At 40.9% G+C, this 16,838-nt stretch overlaps 1 protein-coding gene across 2 annotated transcripts in view; it reads left to right on the top strand.

Moving 5' to 3' along the window:
* The window catches only part of insra (insulin receptor a), a 50,347-nt gene that overhangs the window by 31,718 nt on the left and 1,791 nt on the right, over nt 1-16,838 (top strand). The window contains exons 6-22 of one of the 2 annotated variants that reach the window (XM_051399138.1): nt 166-310; nt 622-836; nt 1,769-1,895; nt 2,435-2,688; nt 6,524-6,691; nt 7,938-8,136; nt 9,059-9,345; nt 9,521-9,547; nt 10,872-11,011; nt 11,607-11,766; nt 12,558-12,657; nt 12,760-12,827; nt 13,872-14,101; nt 14,422-14,532; nt 15,398-15,557; nt 15,989-16,118; nt 16,545-16,679. In XM_051399138.1, coding sequence (XP_051255098.1) covers nt 166-310; nt 622-836; nt 1,769-1,895; nt 2,435-2,688; nt 6,524-6,691; nt 7,938-8,136; nt 9,059-9,345; nt 9,521-9,547; nt 10,872-11,011; nt 11,607-11,766; nt 12,558-12,657; nt 12,760-12,827; nt 13,872-14,101; nt 14,422-14,532; nt 15,398-15,557; nt 15,989-16,118; nt 16,545-16,679 — 2,656 coding nt within the window. The remainder of the gene's footprint in view (nt 1-165; nt 311-621; nt 837-1,768; nt 1,896-2,434; nt 2,689-6,523; nt 6,692-7,937; nt 8,137-9,058; nt 9,346-9,520; nt 9,548-10,871; nt 11,012-11,606; nt 11,767-12,557; nt 12,658-12,759; nt 12,828-13,871; nt 14,102-14,421; nt 14,533-15,397; nt 15,558-15,988; nt 16,119-16,544; nt 16,680-16,838) is intronic. The other variant, XM_051399145.1, reaches the window with a different exon arrangement.

The raw sequence follows: 16,838 nt of genomic DNA, 5'->3' as shown, positions 1-16,838 counted from the left end.
ATATTATGTAGTTTTTACTTATAAAAGAAAACTGATTTAAAAGAAAAAAGATGAAACCAAAATTGAAGACAGCCGAGAATAAGCAGCTGCCTGGGAGATTTTTTTATCAAGCATCCTGTGGAATCAGAAGTCACTTCAAGGTTTGTGTCTTTTCATTTTCTGTAGACAACATAGCAGCTGAACTGGAGGCCAGCCTGGGCCAGCTGGAGGAGATCACTGGCTACCTGACAGTGCGACGTTCCTACGCCCTCGTATCCCTCTCGTTTTTCCGCAAACTCCGTGTTATTCGTGGAGAGGAACAGGAAATCGGGTGAGACTCCGTCCTCTGAGCCCATCTCATCCTCGCCATGTCAGAGCCTCCTCCTGTAATTATGAGTTAAAAGCGGAAGCACTGACCTTTTCAAAATGTCTTTCTGTGGTAACTGTTTTTGGTTAGACTTTTCCCAAATCACTATAAGGCTTCATTCAGACGAGGAGGAAGATGCTTGTAGCACAATGGGCTACACTTACAGTAGAAACGGCAAACAATAGGCGTATGATGCAAATTGTAGGCTCACCATGCATTTCTACTCATGTTACCCAGAAAAGTATGCTCATGCAGTCTTGCGTGTTCTTTTCCAGGAATTACTCGTTCTATGCCCTAGACAACCAGAACCTGCGGCAGCTCTGGGATTGGTCCAAACACAAGCTGGCCATCCTGCAGGGACGCATGTTTTTTCACTACAACTCCAAACTCTGCATGTCTGAGATCCGCAAGATGGAGGAGGTGACGGGGACCAAAGATCGGCAAGTCAAGAACGACATCGCCTCCAAGACCAACGGAGACCAGGCCTCATGTAAGAACCTCTGCTCTGAAGACGAGACAGTTGTTGCAGGGGTTACTATGGCAACAGAAAACACAGGGTCGGCCTTGGTACAGATGCAAACACAGCCATAGTTATTGTTATGATGGTCATTTCCTGTCTCTCTCTGTTTGCAAATGCCTTCCTGCAGACCTTTTACTGACACTGTTTAACTAGGAACAACCAACAGAGCAAAGCACAAATGACCGTTAAACGTGGTAACACGGTGTTCGTTGTGCTTTTATATACACAAAAGACAGGGGCATAATCTCTCTTTTATGTTTTTTGATATGTTTCCTTAATAAGATGGAGATAAGAGGCAGTAAAGAGAGGAATAGAGGGATGCTTGGGACGCCTTGGTAGCTGACTTTGTAGACGCCCCCATGTACAAAGAGACCTTACTGCAGTGGCTCCTGTCGAATAAAGGCAATATAAACCCAAATAATAATCTTTAAAAACTATGGGTGCTTCAGTTTTTAGGAACCAATACCTGAACTAGGATCGGAGTCTGTATGCAGTCTAATTGGGTCGGCTATGGTTCCTGTTCTATTGTAAGTGCTGTACTTAGGGGGTTAAGAGTCCAACAATGTTATCCTAAAACATACAGACGAAAAAGTCAACAATATGAAATTGCGCCTCAGAGTTTTGCAGTGTGTGGGGGGGGTGCAGTTGTCTCCGTTTTGGATGAGGGGGGGGCCCCTGGTCTCATCTATATTTAGTCTACTTAAAATGATTGAGTAGGTGAAATAGGGCGGCTGCTCCAGGACATCAGGATGTTTCCATACTAAATCAACAAAAGCAGATGTTTCTTCTTCACTAATATCTCCCTACAACAGATATCTTAATCTTATCTTACATAATTTCTTGCTTTACTTTGAACTTTTAAACCTGTTCATTTCTTTTAATTGATCTATGCCTTTTCTCAGGTGAGAACCATGTGTTAAGGTTCACCCAGATACGAACCATGAGCGATAAAATAATGGTGAAGTGGGAACCCTTCTGGCCTCCAGACTTCAGAGACTTGCTGGGCTTCATGGTGCTCTACAAAGAAGCGTAAGTTTATCTTCAATCATCAGTCACAATCGGACTTGGATCTCTTCCAGACAAATGCTTCATAAGCATGTTACATAATAAAAAAAACTGAACATAAACATATAGATAAGTGAGATCTAGTGGATATAAATCTACTGCTTCACTGACTCATTTAAAACACTTTTTAGAAATTGTGATAAAATATAAACCATGTTTCTTCAAGTTTACGTTATGTTTGTACTGATCCATCAGTCGTTACAACCAGGGGTCATCTTCATTGATGTTGCTGATTTTCTCGACAGCCCTACAAAATACTAAAATCAGCAAAATAACCTGGAATATCCTTTCTTTGAAGCAGCATCACTTTGAGGCTCTTTCTGGTCTCACTGATCTTTTGCAGTGCTCTTTTCCTCTTCTGGCTGTCAGATAAATACAATGATAAATTGCTGTGAAACACCAAACTGAAATTCAATATCCTTTCCCTAGTGAAATACAATTTAGGCCTACATGTAACATTTTTTTCTTTATCGTACACTGTTATTGTTTTTCCCCCACAATAGACCTTTTCAGAACGTAACTGAGTTTGACGGGCAGGACGCCTGCGGCTCCAACAGCTGGGTGATAGCTGATGTGGACCCTCCACGTCGAGCCACCGAGGGCGACAAAGAGCAGTTTGAACCAGGTCATCTCATCCTGCCTCTGAAGCCCTGGACGCAGTACGCCATAATGGTGAAAACCCAGCTCTCAGCCTCTGACGAACACCAGGTCCACGGAGCCAAGAGCGAGATCATCTACGTTCGCACCAACGCCACCAGTAAGACTGATTAGATTTGTGCTGAATCACTTGTTCTTAAGTAAAAAAATCACTTTGATATACTTCAAATTTCTGGATTAGCGTTATGTTAACTTTAAAAATATGATTACTTTTTTCACTATGGGAACTTAACAACCTGCAAATTAATGTGAAGCCATTGTTGCTGGTTCTGCTTTTGTTCCTTAACTTAAATTTCAACACTTCTCATTAAGGTGGAACTAAATCCAAGTTCCAGGTACTGTCAGGGGTCATGTAGTGCAAATAATTAATGTTAGCAAAAAAGCTATGCACTATATGGAAGTGTGTTTTAGTATACAGTTGGTATTTAGATTAAAAATATCACGACATTTTCCAATAGTGAGCTTTTTCCCCCTCTAAATGGAATTGTGCTTTTGCGAAATACACGTAAACGTACGTCGATGAAAGTGTTTTGAGTGACTGCAGAGCCTTTCAGAGTAGCTGAACCGGAGAAGAAAAACATGTTTAACACGATACAAGTTGTATGTACAAGTATAAAAGAAACTGTTCTACAGTTCGTTCTCCACCACATTTTCATCACCTCCACCCCCCTGTCTTCTGATTCAAGAGTGAATCAAGCACCAGCCCTTTCCATTAAATGCATTAATATTGACTTACATGTAAACATAAAAGAAAATCGATAGAAGCCCACATTTATTCCATTATTGTCTCTTCCCACAACAACACTCACGTACCGAACAGCGGATGAAAATGCAGACGTGTTCTGAAATGTTGCCTTTTCAGTGACGTATTTAAAAATGTTCTGGTTTGTAAAGCTCAGTGGAACCACAAGGTAGAACCTCAAACCCTTACAGGTTATTAAATGTTCAAGTATAGGAAGCTCTAGGTTACGGGGCACTATCTTAGTGGAAAAGGCCTTTTTTTTTCCTCCTACACTGGAGTTCATCTATTTTTAGGGCCGTCTTGAATCCACATTTCTTGTGGTGTTACTATCATTGACTGGTGGATTCAGTGTTGTGTGTATGACAGTCTGGCTGCTGCCAAAATGTCCTTGGCACAAGAACTAGGAAGAGGAAGACAGATGGGACGATTCGCCTGGGGGGCCCCCGACCGACAGGGCACCGCCTCGTGCAAGGTGTCTGCATGAGTCGGTCACGCAGCAATCATAAATCTCTTTCCCCAGTACTTAATTGTACTCTGCCACCCACAGTGTGGTCCGTGTGCAGTTTGGGTTAGTCATAGTCATGGTGTCCTGTCTAACTGGCTTCCTTTTACACAATGTGCGTTTCCTTCCTGATAAACCGCATCAAACATGACATCCCTCGCTCACACGAAACAGGCCTCCAGCAGAGACGCATCATCCAGTCAGACAGCCGTGTCAAGGGAGGGTTGTTTTCTATCCGTCTGGCAACCGCTCCAGGTTCTTGGTCTGCGTCGCGTCTAACCAGCATACCTCGTCGGAAGGGCAAAGCTGTCATTACAAATGAGCTGTTGCTGATGAAACTTAGACTGACAATGTGGTCGGACCAGTGTGTTGCAGCGTCATGAAGCGGGGACAACATAATCACACTGTGACAACAAGGCTCTCGTTTCTCTGTCTCCGTAGGGTTGAGTCTGACATCCCCGTGCACCCTACCTCCTATTTATTCTCCTTATCACACACTCCTCTTTTGAATTATAAATCAGCACGTAAAACCTTTTGTTCAATTCTTCTCAGAGCTCCTTCTACACTTAAGGCCAGGACAAAGTGTCTCTTCCATCCTCCCACTCGAAAATCTGATTCATATGTCTACTCAAAAGACGACTCACCGCCAATCAGATATACGTTGATGCCAGTCAGTGTTCAATGCCGCATGTAGCTGGTAACCTCATTTTGTACTCGCAGTGCACTTTGTTATCAGCTGGCCACAGTTAATGCAAATCAAACATCACATTCAGATGTATAATAGGCTAGAAAATACAATCTGTCCTGAAACAATGATTCTTTGGCTGCCAAAGACATTTTTAGCTTTATTTTAATCTCACCAACAACAAGCACTTGTGGCTGGTGCCAGAGCGAGTCCCCATCCTGCTTTTGCAAATCACACACTGACTCATGTTTATTACGCCTCTTGCGTTAGTTAATCTGTGTTCACTAAGCAGGATCGAATTAGGAATAGAAAAATGTGCGTCACAATGCAGTTTGTTTTGCAACGCTAAAAATTTTTAATACACATAACTCTACAGTCATGTTGTGTTTTACATGAATTAACCCTTTCATATCTTCCGCCCTTTCCAAAAGACACGTAGGATGTCTAGATCTATGACTACTGTCGTCTAACTCCACCCAAATGCATAAACTCAATTGATTGATTGGTCTATAAGCCAATCACAGTGTTCCACATCATTTAACGTGGACTGTAGGAGAGCAACACATCCTTTTTCAGCGAGCATGGCAGACTTTGGGGCAAGGAGGAGGCGTACAGCATATTTTATTCTATTAATTATATCATTAAAGTACATAATTTGTGTTTAAACTCTGTTTTCGTAAACATGAGATGTTATAATGCTTACAACTGTCAAAATATCTCATGTCACATCATCTTGAAGGAAATGCTGTTTTGATTTATTCTCACTGTTCTGATTTGATTTTCTAATGATAAAGTCATCTTATACTGTATCCTATAGATTATGTACACAGAATAATAAACTCAGGAGACTACTGTGGTTTTTAAAAAAATAATACAAAATATATATGCAATGTGTTTTAAAGCATCTCTTTATTTATTGATATGAGTTAACCATTCATGAAAAATGGATATACTCTTATATGTTAAAGATAACAATGTATTTTAATCCATTTTTCATTGCTAATGATTTGTGACCCCCATTACAATACCACACATTGTACCACGTAGGATGTGTGTCATGAAAAGTTTGTCATCACAAACTGATTTGTTGTTATTGCAGTAAACTAGAACCAAAACTAAAACTACATGTTACATAAACATTGTTGACCTAGTACAGCTACAGGTAAAAATAAATAAAACCAAAAAAAATGAGGTAAAACTAAATAAATCAATCTAAAATAAAATCAAAAAATATATAAAATAAGGGTAAGAGGAGGCAGTATAATTGTTTTTAGTTACACTTTTCTATGAAAATGTAATATAAAATACAGCACCTGCCAGAACTTCTGAAAACTGGAACTGAAACAAAACATTGAAACCACAAGTTAACACTTAAAAAAGAACCAAACTAAAACTACCAAAGCCACACTGGAAACCACGATATACACCAGTGAGTCGAGAAGTTGTTAAAACTTACAATCAGTATTAAAAATGGTATTTAAATATCTTCCAAAATGTGCAAATACAACAACAAAACAAGACTCTTTCCTGTGCTGTGAGTTTAGAAAGTACTACTAAAATTGTTTATTTGAGCTTTAAAAACTTTCAAAATCTGGACATCTAATAAAACACCCAGCGCTCATTGCAATCCCTCAGATGTACAAGTATCGAAGATGTTAACATTACAAGTGGCTAATATGAGCAAAACACACATTCAGTTGTGTAATAAACCAAAACTGCAAGTACGCAGAGCAGGCAGCTGTTAGTCACAGAGCAACGCCCTGCCAGTTTCATTACTTATCTGTGACATGAAATGCAAATTACATTGAAACAGCACTTCTCCTCTGCTATCTTTTGATAAATCCCAATGATTCATTTGTAGAAATTCACTGAAACGTGCATTTACTGCATGTCTTTTACTGAATGTCATCGAGACTAACAGTTGTTTTCTTTTGTTAAAATCTTAATGAGAATCTCATTCCTACTTAATAAACCTCCTCTTCTGTATTTCTGTGATGTCTCTCCAGAACCCTCAGTCCCGTTGGACCCCATTTCCTCGTCCAACTCTTCCTCCCAGATCATCCTCAAGTGGAAACCTCCCAATGACCCCAACGGCAACATCACTCACTATCTGGTGTTCTGCCAGCGCCAGCCCGAAGCCAGCGAGCTCTACAAGTTTGACTACTGTCAGAAGGGTGAGCCACATTGTTTGTGGTTGTCCTGTTCTTGTGTCTGCTTCTGTGTTAGTGGTTTTGTCTGCGTCTGAGAGCACGAGAGAGAGGCAGCGAGAAAGAATGTCTTTTGCCATCTTTTCATTAGTAGAACAGCTCTTCTCACTCGAAGGCTCTTGACTATTTCAGGTCTGCTGCCAACACACTGGTGAGTGTGATCTGATTCTCCCTGATGGGTAGATTATATTTTGATGATCCGAATATATCAAGCCACATTATGTACAAATCAGCGAAACAGAAAGGACACAGTCTTGCCAACGATTACCACAGCGAACATTCAAAACAACAAAAAAAGGCATATCAAATGAACGACCTAAACAGACTCAACCTCATTGTCTAGGACCAGGAAAAAATAATGTATTTTTATATATGTGCCATGCCTTGCTGTTAGCTTGACGACAACACATCTTTCACACTTTCCAAAAAAGGTTTCAGTAGCTGTAGAAGCACTGGCAGGATGTCTTCAACCCACAGAGTTGCATGTCATGTTTCATTACATGAAAACGCACTAAAGATTTTCCACATGACGGCAGCACTATATCGAAGGCACAGCGTTCATGTCGCCTCAGCTGGGTGAGATTTTAGACATAAAGCCATTTGTAGAACAATTTTAGGTTTGAGTGCATTTTAAACATAGTGACCCTTTTGTGAATTGAACCGTTGTCCTTCACAGAGGAAATGCTACTCTCTACCCACTGAGTAAGAAAATCAAGTGCAGTAAAGGTGATTGTCTTATTTGGGTGCTCTTATGCAGCTTAAACTATATGAAACTTACACCGGGACAGTCAGGATCGTCCTCTCGCTCTGGCTCGGGTTCAGGCAAAGTTCAGACATTTATCTTGGTTTAATTATTCCCGTCACAGCCTGACCCACGTCGACGCTCTCTCGTCAGTGCCCTTCCATGTTAGCACACAACCAAGCCCAAACTTTCCTCTTTTGAATTCTCATAACTCCCACATATCCAGAGAGATGGGAGTCTGCGGGGAGGTCGTGTCACTGGTAATTTATCTACACTACATGGGGTGAGGACCTGGGGATGACAATGACAGACATGCCCCTCAGGCATGTGTGTGGGAGGATGTGTATGTGAATATTTGTGATAGACTGATTCGTGTCTGTGTTTATTGCACCTGTCATCCAACTCTGTCTAATTGTACGTTGTTGTTTTTTTTGTCCTCTCTGGATGTCTTGTCGGACTCCATTTCACTAGGGATGAAGTTGCCGTCAAGGGTGCCCACTCAGGTGGACAGTGACGAGGAGCAGAAGTGGAACCAGACGGAGGAGCAGGGCCAGGCGACGCGATGCTGCGCCTGCCCCAAAACCGACAAGGAGCTAAAAAAGGAGAAAGAGGACTCGGAGTACCGCAAAACATTTGAGAATTACCTCCACAATGAAGTCTTTGAGATCAAGTAAGATAACAGACAACAGAGTGGTCCCTTTTATTAATAATAAAGGAAACCATCAAGAGAAGAAGGGTTCAGTCAATTCGGAGTAAATCAGAAAAGCTTTTCTTTGTCTTCATATTATCAAACTCAGCACAGATCAACATTGCTTTCAGTTTAACTTCCCACACAACAAATAAAAGTTCTCCTGTGTTTTGTATTTAGATTATGATAAACACTCTGAGAAAAGAAAAGTATGAGTCTTGGGACTAAATCAAATAGTGTTATTACATTCTGCCCAATAACGTTAAAGTGTTTCTGGACTACTAAGATTCTTTCAGATTGAAGACAAGAAAAATATATATGTAAATGTGACACTCGGAATGGGACACTGTATAAAGGGGTTACAACATAAGAGAAGAGGTCCGTACGACGTGTTGTCCAACCGCATCGGTCATCAAAAGCCACACTGGAAGGCCGGGCCGATATAGAGAGAGGGGAGACGCGATATCAGTCAAATATGAGAATAACAACACACATCTTCAGACAGTCATAGTGTTGACTCTGTATTACGCACTAAAAATGACAGAAATAGAAAAGAAAGAGAGCTAGAGAAAGAAGTTTAAACACTGGCTCCTTTCTCACCGCCGCATAGCCGGCCAATCACATCGTGAAGTAAGTGTAATGTTGGATAATCAGATTCGTAAAGTTACAGAAATTGTCAGACACAGTTGGGGGTTTCTGAAGCTATCCAACAGGCTGGATGTACTGGCAGTTTAACTCTTTGTATCATTGTGACTTCAACTGCTGTTCCCTGTAACCTCCCCTACTTAATTCTGTGTTTTAATCTGTTTAATTTCTTTAAAATGTTCTTTTTTTGTTTCTTTTTCAAATGTTACCTCTTTTGTGCATTATGTCAACCAGTTTAAACTTGCTTCGCCTTGTCTAGACGCTCAAGACAGCGACGCTCTGTGATGGGCATCGCCAACCGAACACACCCCTTCCTTACAACTGCCCCCAGCCCGCCCCACGGCACAGGCATCCCCGATGACGAAGACGAGGAGACCTTCGAGAGCACAAAGACTGTGGTCACCGTCCACGCCAAGGAGTCCACTGTCATCTCTAACCTGCGCCACTTCACCAGCTACCAGATCGAGATCCACGCCTGCAACCACGCGACCGACCCGGGCCGCTGCAGCATGGCAGCGTACGTCAGCGCACGCACAATGCCCGAAGGTGAGGAGACACTGATAGCTCTTCTTTTGTTACTGTTACTAATGAGGGGAAGAGAGTGGGTCTGTGTAATTAAAATCACATCATCATCCAGAAGGTGCCTTCAGCCTGGAGATGTTGTTGATTTGAATCTACTGTAGCTCTGAACATTTGTGGCTTCTCATCCCCTCTCTCACAGATTTTTCCTCCATTGGGCTCAATCTTGGTAAAGAAAGAAAACGTTTTCAGTTTAAAGATTCTCATCTGTTTGTTTGGCAACAAACAAATTGATTATTTTGGCAACATCTTTGGTTCTGATGCGTTCGTTACTGAGGTGCTTTTGTGCAGTGGGTTGCAATTCCTCAAATCTTTTGTTGAAAATCACAATAAAATGGGCTCTAGAGTTTCCGGGAAAGCAGTTACTTCTTGGAAAAGTGAGTTTTAGAAGGTCGAATGAAGACTTTTAACTCTTTCTGCTTTCTGCTCATCCTATCAAATAAAACAACCTTTCTTGCCACAAGTAGTCCATTGGTTTATACTAAACATAGCATTGTCTGACTCACAATGGACAGTTTAAAAAAGAAAAAGAAAAAAAAAAGGATCACATTCGACGCAGCAGAACCAAAGATATCGTCTTTTTTGTTCCACACATCCTTCCTTCTTGTCAAAAAACCCTACAATGCAACTCAACCACCGACAATTCGGTCTGAGATTTGGGTGTGTTATGCTAGTAGCAGATAATGTAGCTTCGAGCAGAGATGAGCAGTGTGCTACAGAGATCTGGTAAGCTCATTTCTTTCTAGCTGCACACTCACAGATTCTTTTCATTTTCAAACGTATAGTCTTCAGCCCCGATCCTATCAGACTCTGCACAGCTCCCTCTGGATCCAGCCCTTTTCACATACGCAGCAGTACTCTCCAGGACCTGTAAACAGATGTTTTGATGTTTAAAATCCATTTAACTGTTTCAAGGTTTAAACTTAAAGGTGCTCTAAGCTATATTTTTTTGTCACACATTAAATAGCTCTACCTCGGACAGCGATCGCTGATGTAAGAGCGTTCAGGCGGTAACAGTCCCTCCTTTCTGCACTAAATGGAGAATATATTTTCTGGTATCCCGTTCCACAAAGAGGTAGTCCTCAAGAGCAAGCAGCAGGATGTCAGTGTGGTGACGTGGGAAGGAGGGAGGGGGACTGGTAACTGCAAGAACGTACACGAAGTTAGCCAAAAATGCCGATTTCACTTACAGCACCTTTAAAAATTGATCCCTCACCGTCATCCTTCCTGTAAATGTCTCAAAGTCCTCATCCCAACATCCTGTGTCAAAAAGAATTGCATCAAATTATGGTGTTAATGATACAATTTCATGGGACTTTTAATAGTGATGTCTGTCGCTTTTTGGGTTTGTTTGACAGAAGTTAGTATATTAAACAGACAGGAGGCCCCATGCCATTAGGACGCGCCAGCATCTCATCTTCTATTTACTCCAAACAAACCTGTGTGTTAATAGAAATATGATTCATGAAACCATGTGACTTTGTTTTCCACAGACAAAGCCGATGACATTGTGGGTCCCATCAGTTACGACGTGTCAGAAAATACAGTGCGCATCGCATGGCGGGAACCGCTTGCCCCTAATGGCATGATCATCCTGTACGAGGTCAACTACAAGAGGCTGGGAGACACTGAGGTGAAGAAACACACCACACACACACACACATCTGCCACGCCTTTATTGCTTGATTGTCTGTAGTGATTCAAGTTGTTGGGTCAGTGAGTGCATGAGTTTACTCGAAGTTCAGCACAACACGTAAACACATGCAGTCATTTTTACTCAGAAAGCCCTTTTTATATTCCTTTTTCTCATTAAACATAATGGCTCAGGCTACTAATGAGAGACAATTTAACTGAGAATCTAATTAAATTGATCCATCTTAAAACTAGTCATGCAGCACAGACAAATAAGAGAGGCAATACTTATTATTGGTGTTTTGAAATTTGGTCTTGCGGTCTTGCTCATGTCATTTGGTTGATTAACTTAATGGAGAAGTAATTCTAGCTTTAGTTGCTAAGGAGACAGCTCTACAAAACATCTGGCTCGTGCTGCAGACTATTATTTGCTGTGGAAAACAATAAAAAGAAAACTTTTCCACAGTGGAAACATAAAAAAACATGAGAGAGGAAACAATATATCCTCTAAAATGAGTCAAAATGTTATTTTAAGCTTGGAAATTATGAAGCAGTTTGTTGTCCACTGCCTGAACCTCTGCGTTGTTCTTCTGCAGGAGCTGCACTACTGCGTGTCGAGGAACATGTACAAAGTTACCCGTGGCTGCAAGCTGAAAGTGATGCATCCTGGGAACTACACAGTGAGGATCCGCGCCACCTCCCTGGCTGGTAACGGATCCTGGACCGAGCCCACTTACTTCTACGTCCAGGACGCAAGTGAGTCTCCATCTACTGTGAAGACGAACGAGGCCACAACACACAACATTTTAATTCTATACATACATACTAATCACTAATCCTATACTGTTTTAACAGATAGATACAACAATATAATTTTATAAGCAACAGCAAGAGATACATTACGTGTTTAATAAACTAAAGAGAAATCAAAATGTTTTCCCTAAGATTTAACACTTTTTTTAAAAAAAAATTTATTTCAGCTATATTGCAAATTTGGCAGAATAGTGTCCAACAGCACACTCAAAAACCAAAAGTATTTAGCATGCATACTGTTTGGATTGAGGATATAGTTTGATTTGTCATCTGCTACTGTAGAGACACTACGTACTCAAAACCTGCTCACATTCAGACGTATGGAATTGGCATAATAAGTTTATACATTTCAAAAACAAGGCAGGAATATTAGTTTTGAGTCCCAGTGCAAAGACGATTAATCTATCATTTAACCTAATAATATATGATGTCCTCTTATCTAGGATCTATAGTGATCAGCTGCTGTCAAAAGCCTTTTTAATCTGTCCAAGAAATAAAATGTATAAATAAAGAATGTATGTACAAGCAAAATATAAACATGAAAAACATGCAAAACCTTGAATGACTCAGCCCTCTTAACCATTATCAAAAGATCAAAAGATGCTACTGAAAGCAGATTATGTTCAGAGCCGCGTATTGATCCCAGCAGCAGTTTAATGAGTGGGTTTCATAAGAGCTTGTTTTTGTTCTTCACCTGAAATGTGACTCACTGTCTGCGCGGATGTTTTGAACAGGTGATCCGCTCTACATAGTAAAGATCGTCATCGGACCGGTCATCTGCTTTGTCCTGCTGCTGTTTGTGGCCGTGGCAGGATTCGTCGTGTTCAAGAAGAAGTACGCAATTATCACGTTCTGTCCAATGCTGTCAGTCATTTTCTTATTATTTCATGTTTTGTCAGTGTTATTAAATGCTTTTCTCCTTTTTTTTGCTTTTAGTCAAACTCAAGGGCCGAGTGGTCCCATCTACGCCTCTTCAAACCCAGAGTATCTCAGTGCTAATGACGGTAAGCAAAAGGGTTTAAGCTATTAGATTAATAATATAGAAACTTTTCTTTCATTACTAATACTGGATTTGGTTGAAATAAATCCTTAATTCACTGACGTAGATGAGAAAAACAGCAGTTTCAGTCGCTCTGCTCAGCTGCACGAGGAACAGACTGACTGTATAAACAAACCATAGAGAGGCTGCACAGGCGTCATTCTCAGCTCAGGATACCATGACTCTGCTATATCTTTCCATAGCAAACTGTTGTTTGCTGCTATATTAATGTTTTAAATCTCATATATATGTAACATTTAACAGTTTAAGATGTGTGTGTATGAGCAGGAAATGTAACATCACAACTAGTTTGGAAGCAAATCAGTTACGAGTGTGATCAGCAAACTAGTGGAACAACCATATGCGACATATTGTTTGTCTCTATATTGTAATATTCTTTATTTTTATGTCTTAAAACATCTAACGTCTGGAATAGATCTTGAAATAATTAGCTGTTAAGAATGACCACTACATACAAATGAGTTCAAAAGCAAAGAATTATGAATAGTCTTGAATCACTTTATTGTATTTTAACACAGGTAATTGGTTATTATAAGGTCCATGATATCACATCTCTGTTTTTAATTCCTTTACATGCATTTATGTGCTCTGATTATTCACAGATTTCAGCAATAACTGGATTTCTGAAACTTTGTAAATGAAAAATGCAGTTTCCTCTAACAGGTCAAAGGATTCAGAGAAATCCTGGTAGATTTCTCTCAGTAGAAACCTTATTATTTAGCACATGATTTGTGCATGTGTACATGACAAAGCCTGATTGGATAGTAAGGAAAACCTTCGCACTACTCCGTGCTTGCTCATTCATTTAACTCAAATGCTCCAAAGCATCAATAAAAGAAACCCTTTTTAGAGTTTAACATATAATCCACCCTTCTTGGAAAGATTCTAGGGAATTAAGAAATACAAATCAAACTACTGCATAATCATATTATCCAATTTCTTAGTATAAAGCTGCATGTGTGACATATTGCTGGAAATGTGCCTGCAGTGTATGAGGAGGACGAGTGGGAGGTGCCCAGAGACAAGATCAACATTTTGAGGGAACTGGGTCAGGGCTCCTTCGGCATGGTCTATGAGGGCATCGCCAAGGACATCATCAAGGGCGAGGGAGACACATATGTGGCTGTAAAGACGGTCAACGAGTCCGCCAGCCTGAGAGAGAGAATCGAGTTCCTGAATGAGGCCTCGGTCATGAAGGCCTTCAGCTGCCACCATGTGGTAAGGAGAGACAACATCCTCTGAAAGACTTAACACAAGGCATTGTGGTAAAAGTTTTGGTTGTTTGACGATGTGTAAAAGTGGGGTAGAGTGTGAATCAATAAACCCTGCTGGTACGTTTTTAACCGTCAATAATTAGACACAGTACCGATCTAGAATAGTAAGTACTAAATGTCCCATCATGTGCAAATACCAGACCTCTCCTACATTTAGCTGTGTGAAGGGCAGCAGTATCACCTTGCTGTTACCAGACCAGTTGTCCTAATGCATAATGTAATCACCACACTGCATTGAAATGAACCGCCTCGTCCTTCTCCCAGGTGCGTCTGCTGGGTGTTGTGTCTAAAGGCCAACCCACACTGGTGGTGATGGAGCTGATGACCCACGGAGACCTGAAGAGCTACCTGCGCTCTCTGCGACCTGACGCTGAGGTAATGAGATTGCGACACATTGTTTTTGAATTTTCTCTTGAATTTGCAACAGTTTACATGTAGAAATGCTTCTGTTATTGCGCTTCTTCTTTTCACTTCTGCATTTTATGTAGATAAGTGGTTGCATTTCTTTTATCAGTATGCAAATTTCTGATGCTTTTACAATAGTGGTTCACACACAGTGTTACACTGTACTAGTTGTCACTCTGCTGCTCTTATTGACAAAAGTTAACATCTACTTTGGCACAGCGTGACGGCTGATCTTGAAAGGTGCTATACATATACACTTAACCTACTTTACATGTACTGTGGTTTCCAGTTTGCAGCGGGCTGAAGGCTCAGATGTACAAATACAGAACAGTTTCAATCCATCAGTGTTTAAATTAAGAGGCAGTTAACACACTAAATAGAGAGGCTTTCCCGACAACACATTTGACTCCATCTCCCTAAATGTTGTAGATTCTGGATCACATCTACCAAATGTAATTTAATTAGACAAGGGGCTGAAACTGCTGTACCTTTTCAGTTACCGTTGCACTATAATATTAAATCCCACATTGAATTTACTTTTGATATGATGACTTGTAGTGTGTCCCCTTCTGAAGTGTGTTAACATACGGGTGGCACTTGGATTGGAATAGGAGGATAGGTGTTGACAGAGGATTTGAGCAGTTGGCACTAAAGTCTGCTGAAATCAAAAAGGACTTAAAAAACAGTTGCTACTAAGCTCTTGAAGTCAAGTGTGATGACAAAAGTATCAAAACTTGGGCTCCAAATCAGCCCGAAATCACGAGTTGTTGACATGAAGGAAAAAAAGTGTGAATCTGTGTGTTAGCTATTATAAAATCTGCCTTGTGTCCCTCAGAACAACCCCGGGCGTCCGCCGCCAACTCTGAAGGAGATGATTCAAATGGCAGCTGAGATCGCAGACGGCATGGCTTACCTTAACGCCAAGAAGTTTGTCCACAGAGACCTGGCGGCCAGAAACTGCATGGTAGCTCACGATCTCACCGTCAAAATAGGAGGTACGACCAATGAATAACACTCAATGAGCTTTTTGGTTAAATTTGTTGACAGCTATGAAGGATTCCTGCATCAGTAATTGACGATGCTTATATAAATAAATGAGCAATAAAATATGCCACATAAAGCGGAAGAATTTAGGTTTGAACTGTTTATTTTAGTGGACATGTTGAACGTGTGTTTATCAGATGCATTAGTTTCTGTCCTGTCTATGCAGCCCCTAAAGTGGCTTTAAGTTTGGACATAGCCATTATAACCCATTTGTTTATTCTGCATTTGTAGTGAAAACAAAAGACGTTATATATATTTAAAGCAGATAAAATGCACCAGTAACACTGAGAAGCTGTAGGAAAAATACTTAAATGACACATTGGAATTTATGAAGCCCCTTACAAACATATAATACCTAATGAAAATCATCTGTTCTTCCCAGACTTTGGTATGACCAGAGACATCTACGAGACCGACTACTACAGGAAGGGAGGGAAGGGACTGTTGCCCGTCAGGTGGATGGCACCCGAGTCTCTGAAGGACGGAGTCTTCACTGCAAATTCAGACTGCTGGTCAGTGACACCTCTGCCATATTAGAGAAAGTCCTCAGTCAGAGTGTTTAGGGACTGGGTTGTGAGTCTAGCTCATCAGTAGCAGCTTCATAAAATACCATTTTCCCTACTTTCTATATATATATATCTTCCAAAGGCTTATCATTTCCTTTTGAGTCCATTTTTTTCACCACAGAGCAACACAAGTCATAAAACCAGACAATAATAACAAATAATACATGTTTTTAAATGTGAGATCAGAACAGAAGAGTGTGTAGCGAACCTGTTTTCATCCGTTGTTCACCGGTGTTTCAGCCGCCACCTCTGTCCTCGGTCTGCCTGTTCAAGTGTTTACAGACAGATTTACTTTGTCAGGTCTCTTAACCGGCCTGTCCTCATTTTCCCTTTGTCGCTGTTGTTGTCTCTCGTCCACCTCCTGTTTGCCAGGTCGTTTGGGGTTGTGCTGTGGGAGATCAGCACGCTGGCCGAGCAGCCGTACCAGGGCCTGTCCAACGAGCAGGTCCTCAAGTTTGTCATGGACGGAGGCTACCTGGACCGGCCGGACAACTGCGCTGACAGATTGTGAGTACAAGAGCAGGGACTAAGGTTAGATAAGGGCTGAGAGATGGTTGGATTTTAATTATTTAGTTATTTTAGACTCCCTGAGACAATTTATTAACTACATTGATCGCATACTCTCATGTGAGAATTAGCTGCTCCTCTCTGTTTTGTATCATATTA

This window comes from Dicentrarchus labrax, unplaced genomic scaffold (genome assembly GCF_905237075.1).
Source record: "Dicentrarchus labrax unplaced genomic scaffold, dlabrax2021, whole genome shotgun sequence".
NCBI lineage: Eukaryota > Metazoa > Chordata > Actinopteri > Moronidae > Dicentrarchus > Dicentrarchus labrax.
The sequence above is the reverse complement of the archived record's forward strand: the minus strand, read 5'-3'. Positions and strand labels throughout refer to the sequence as shown.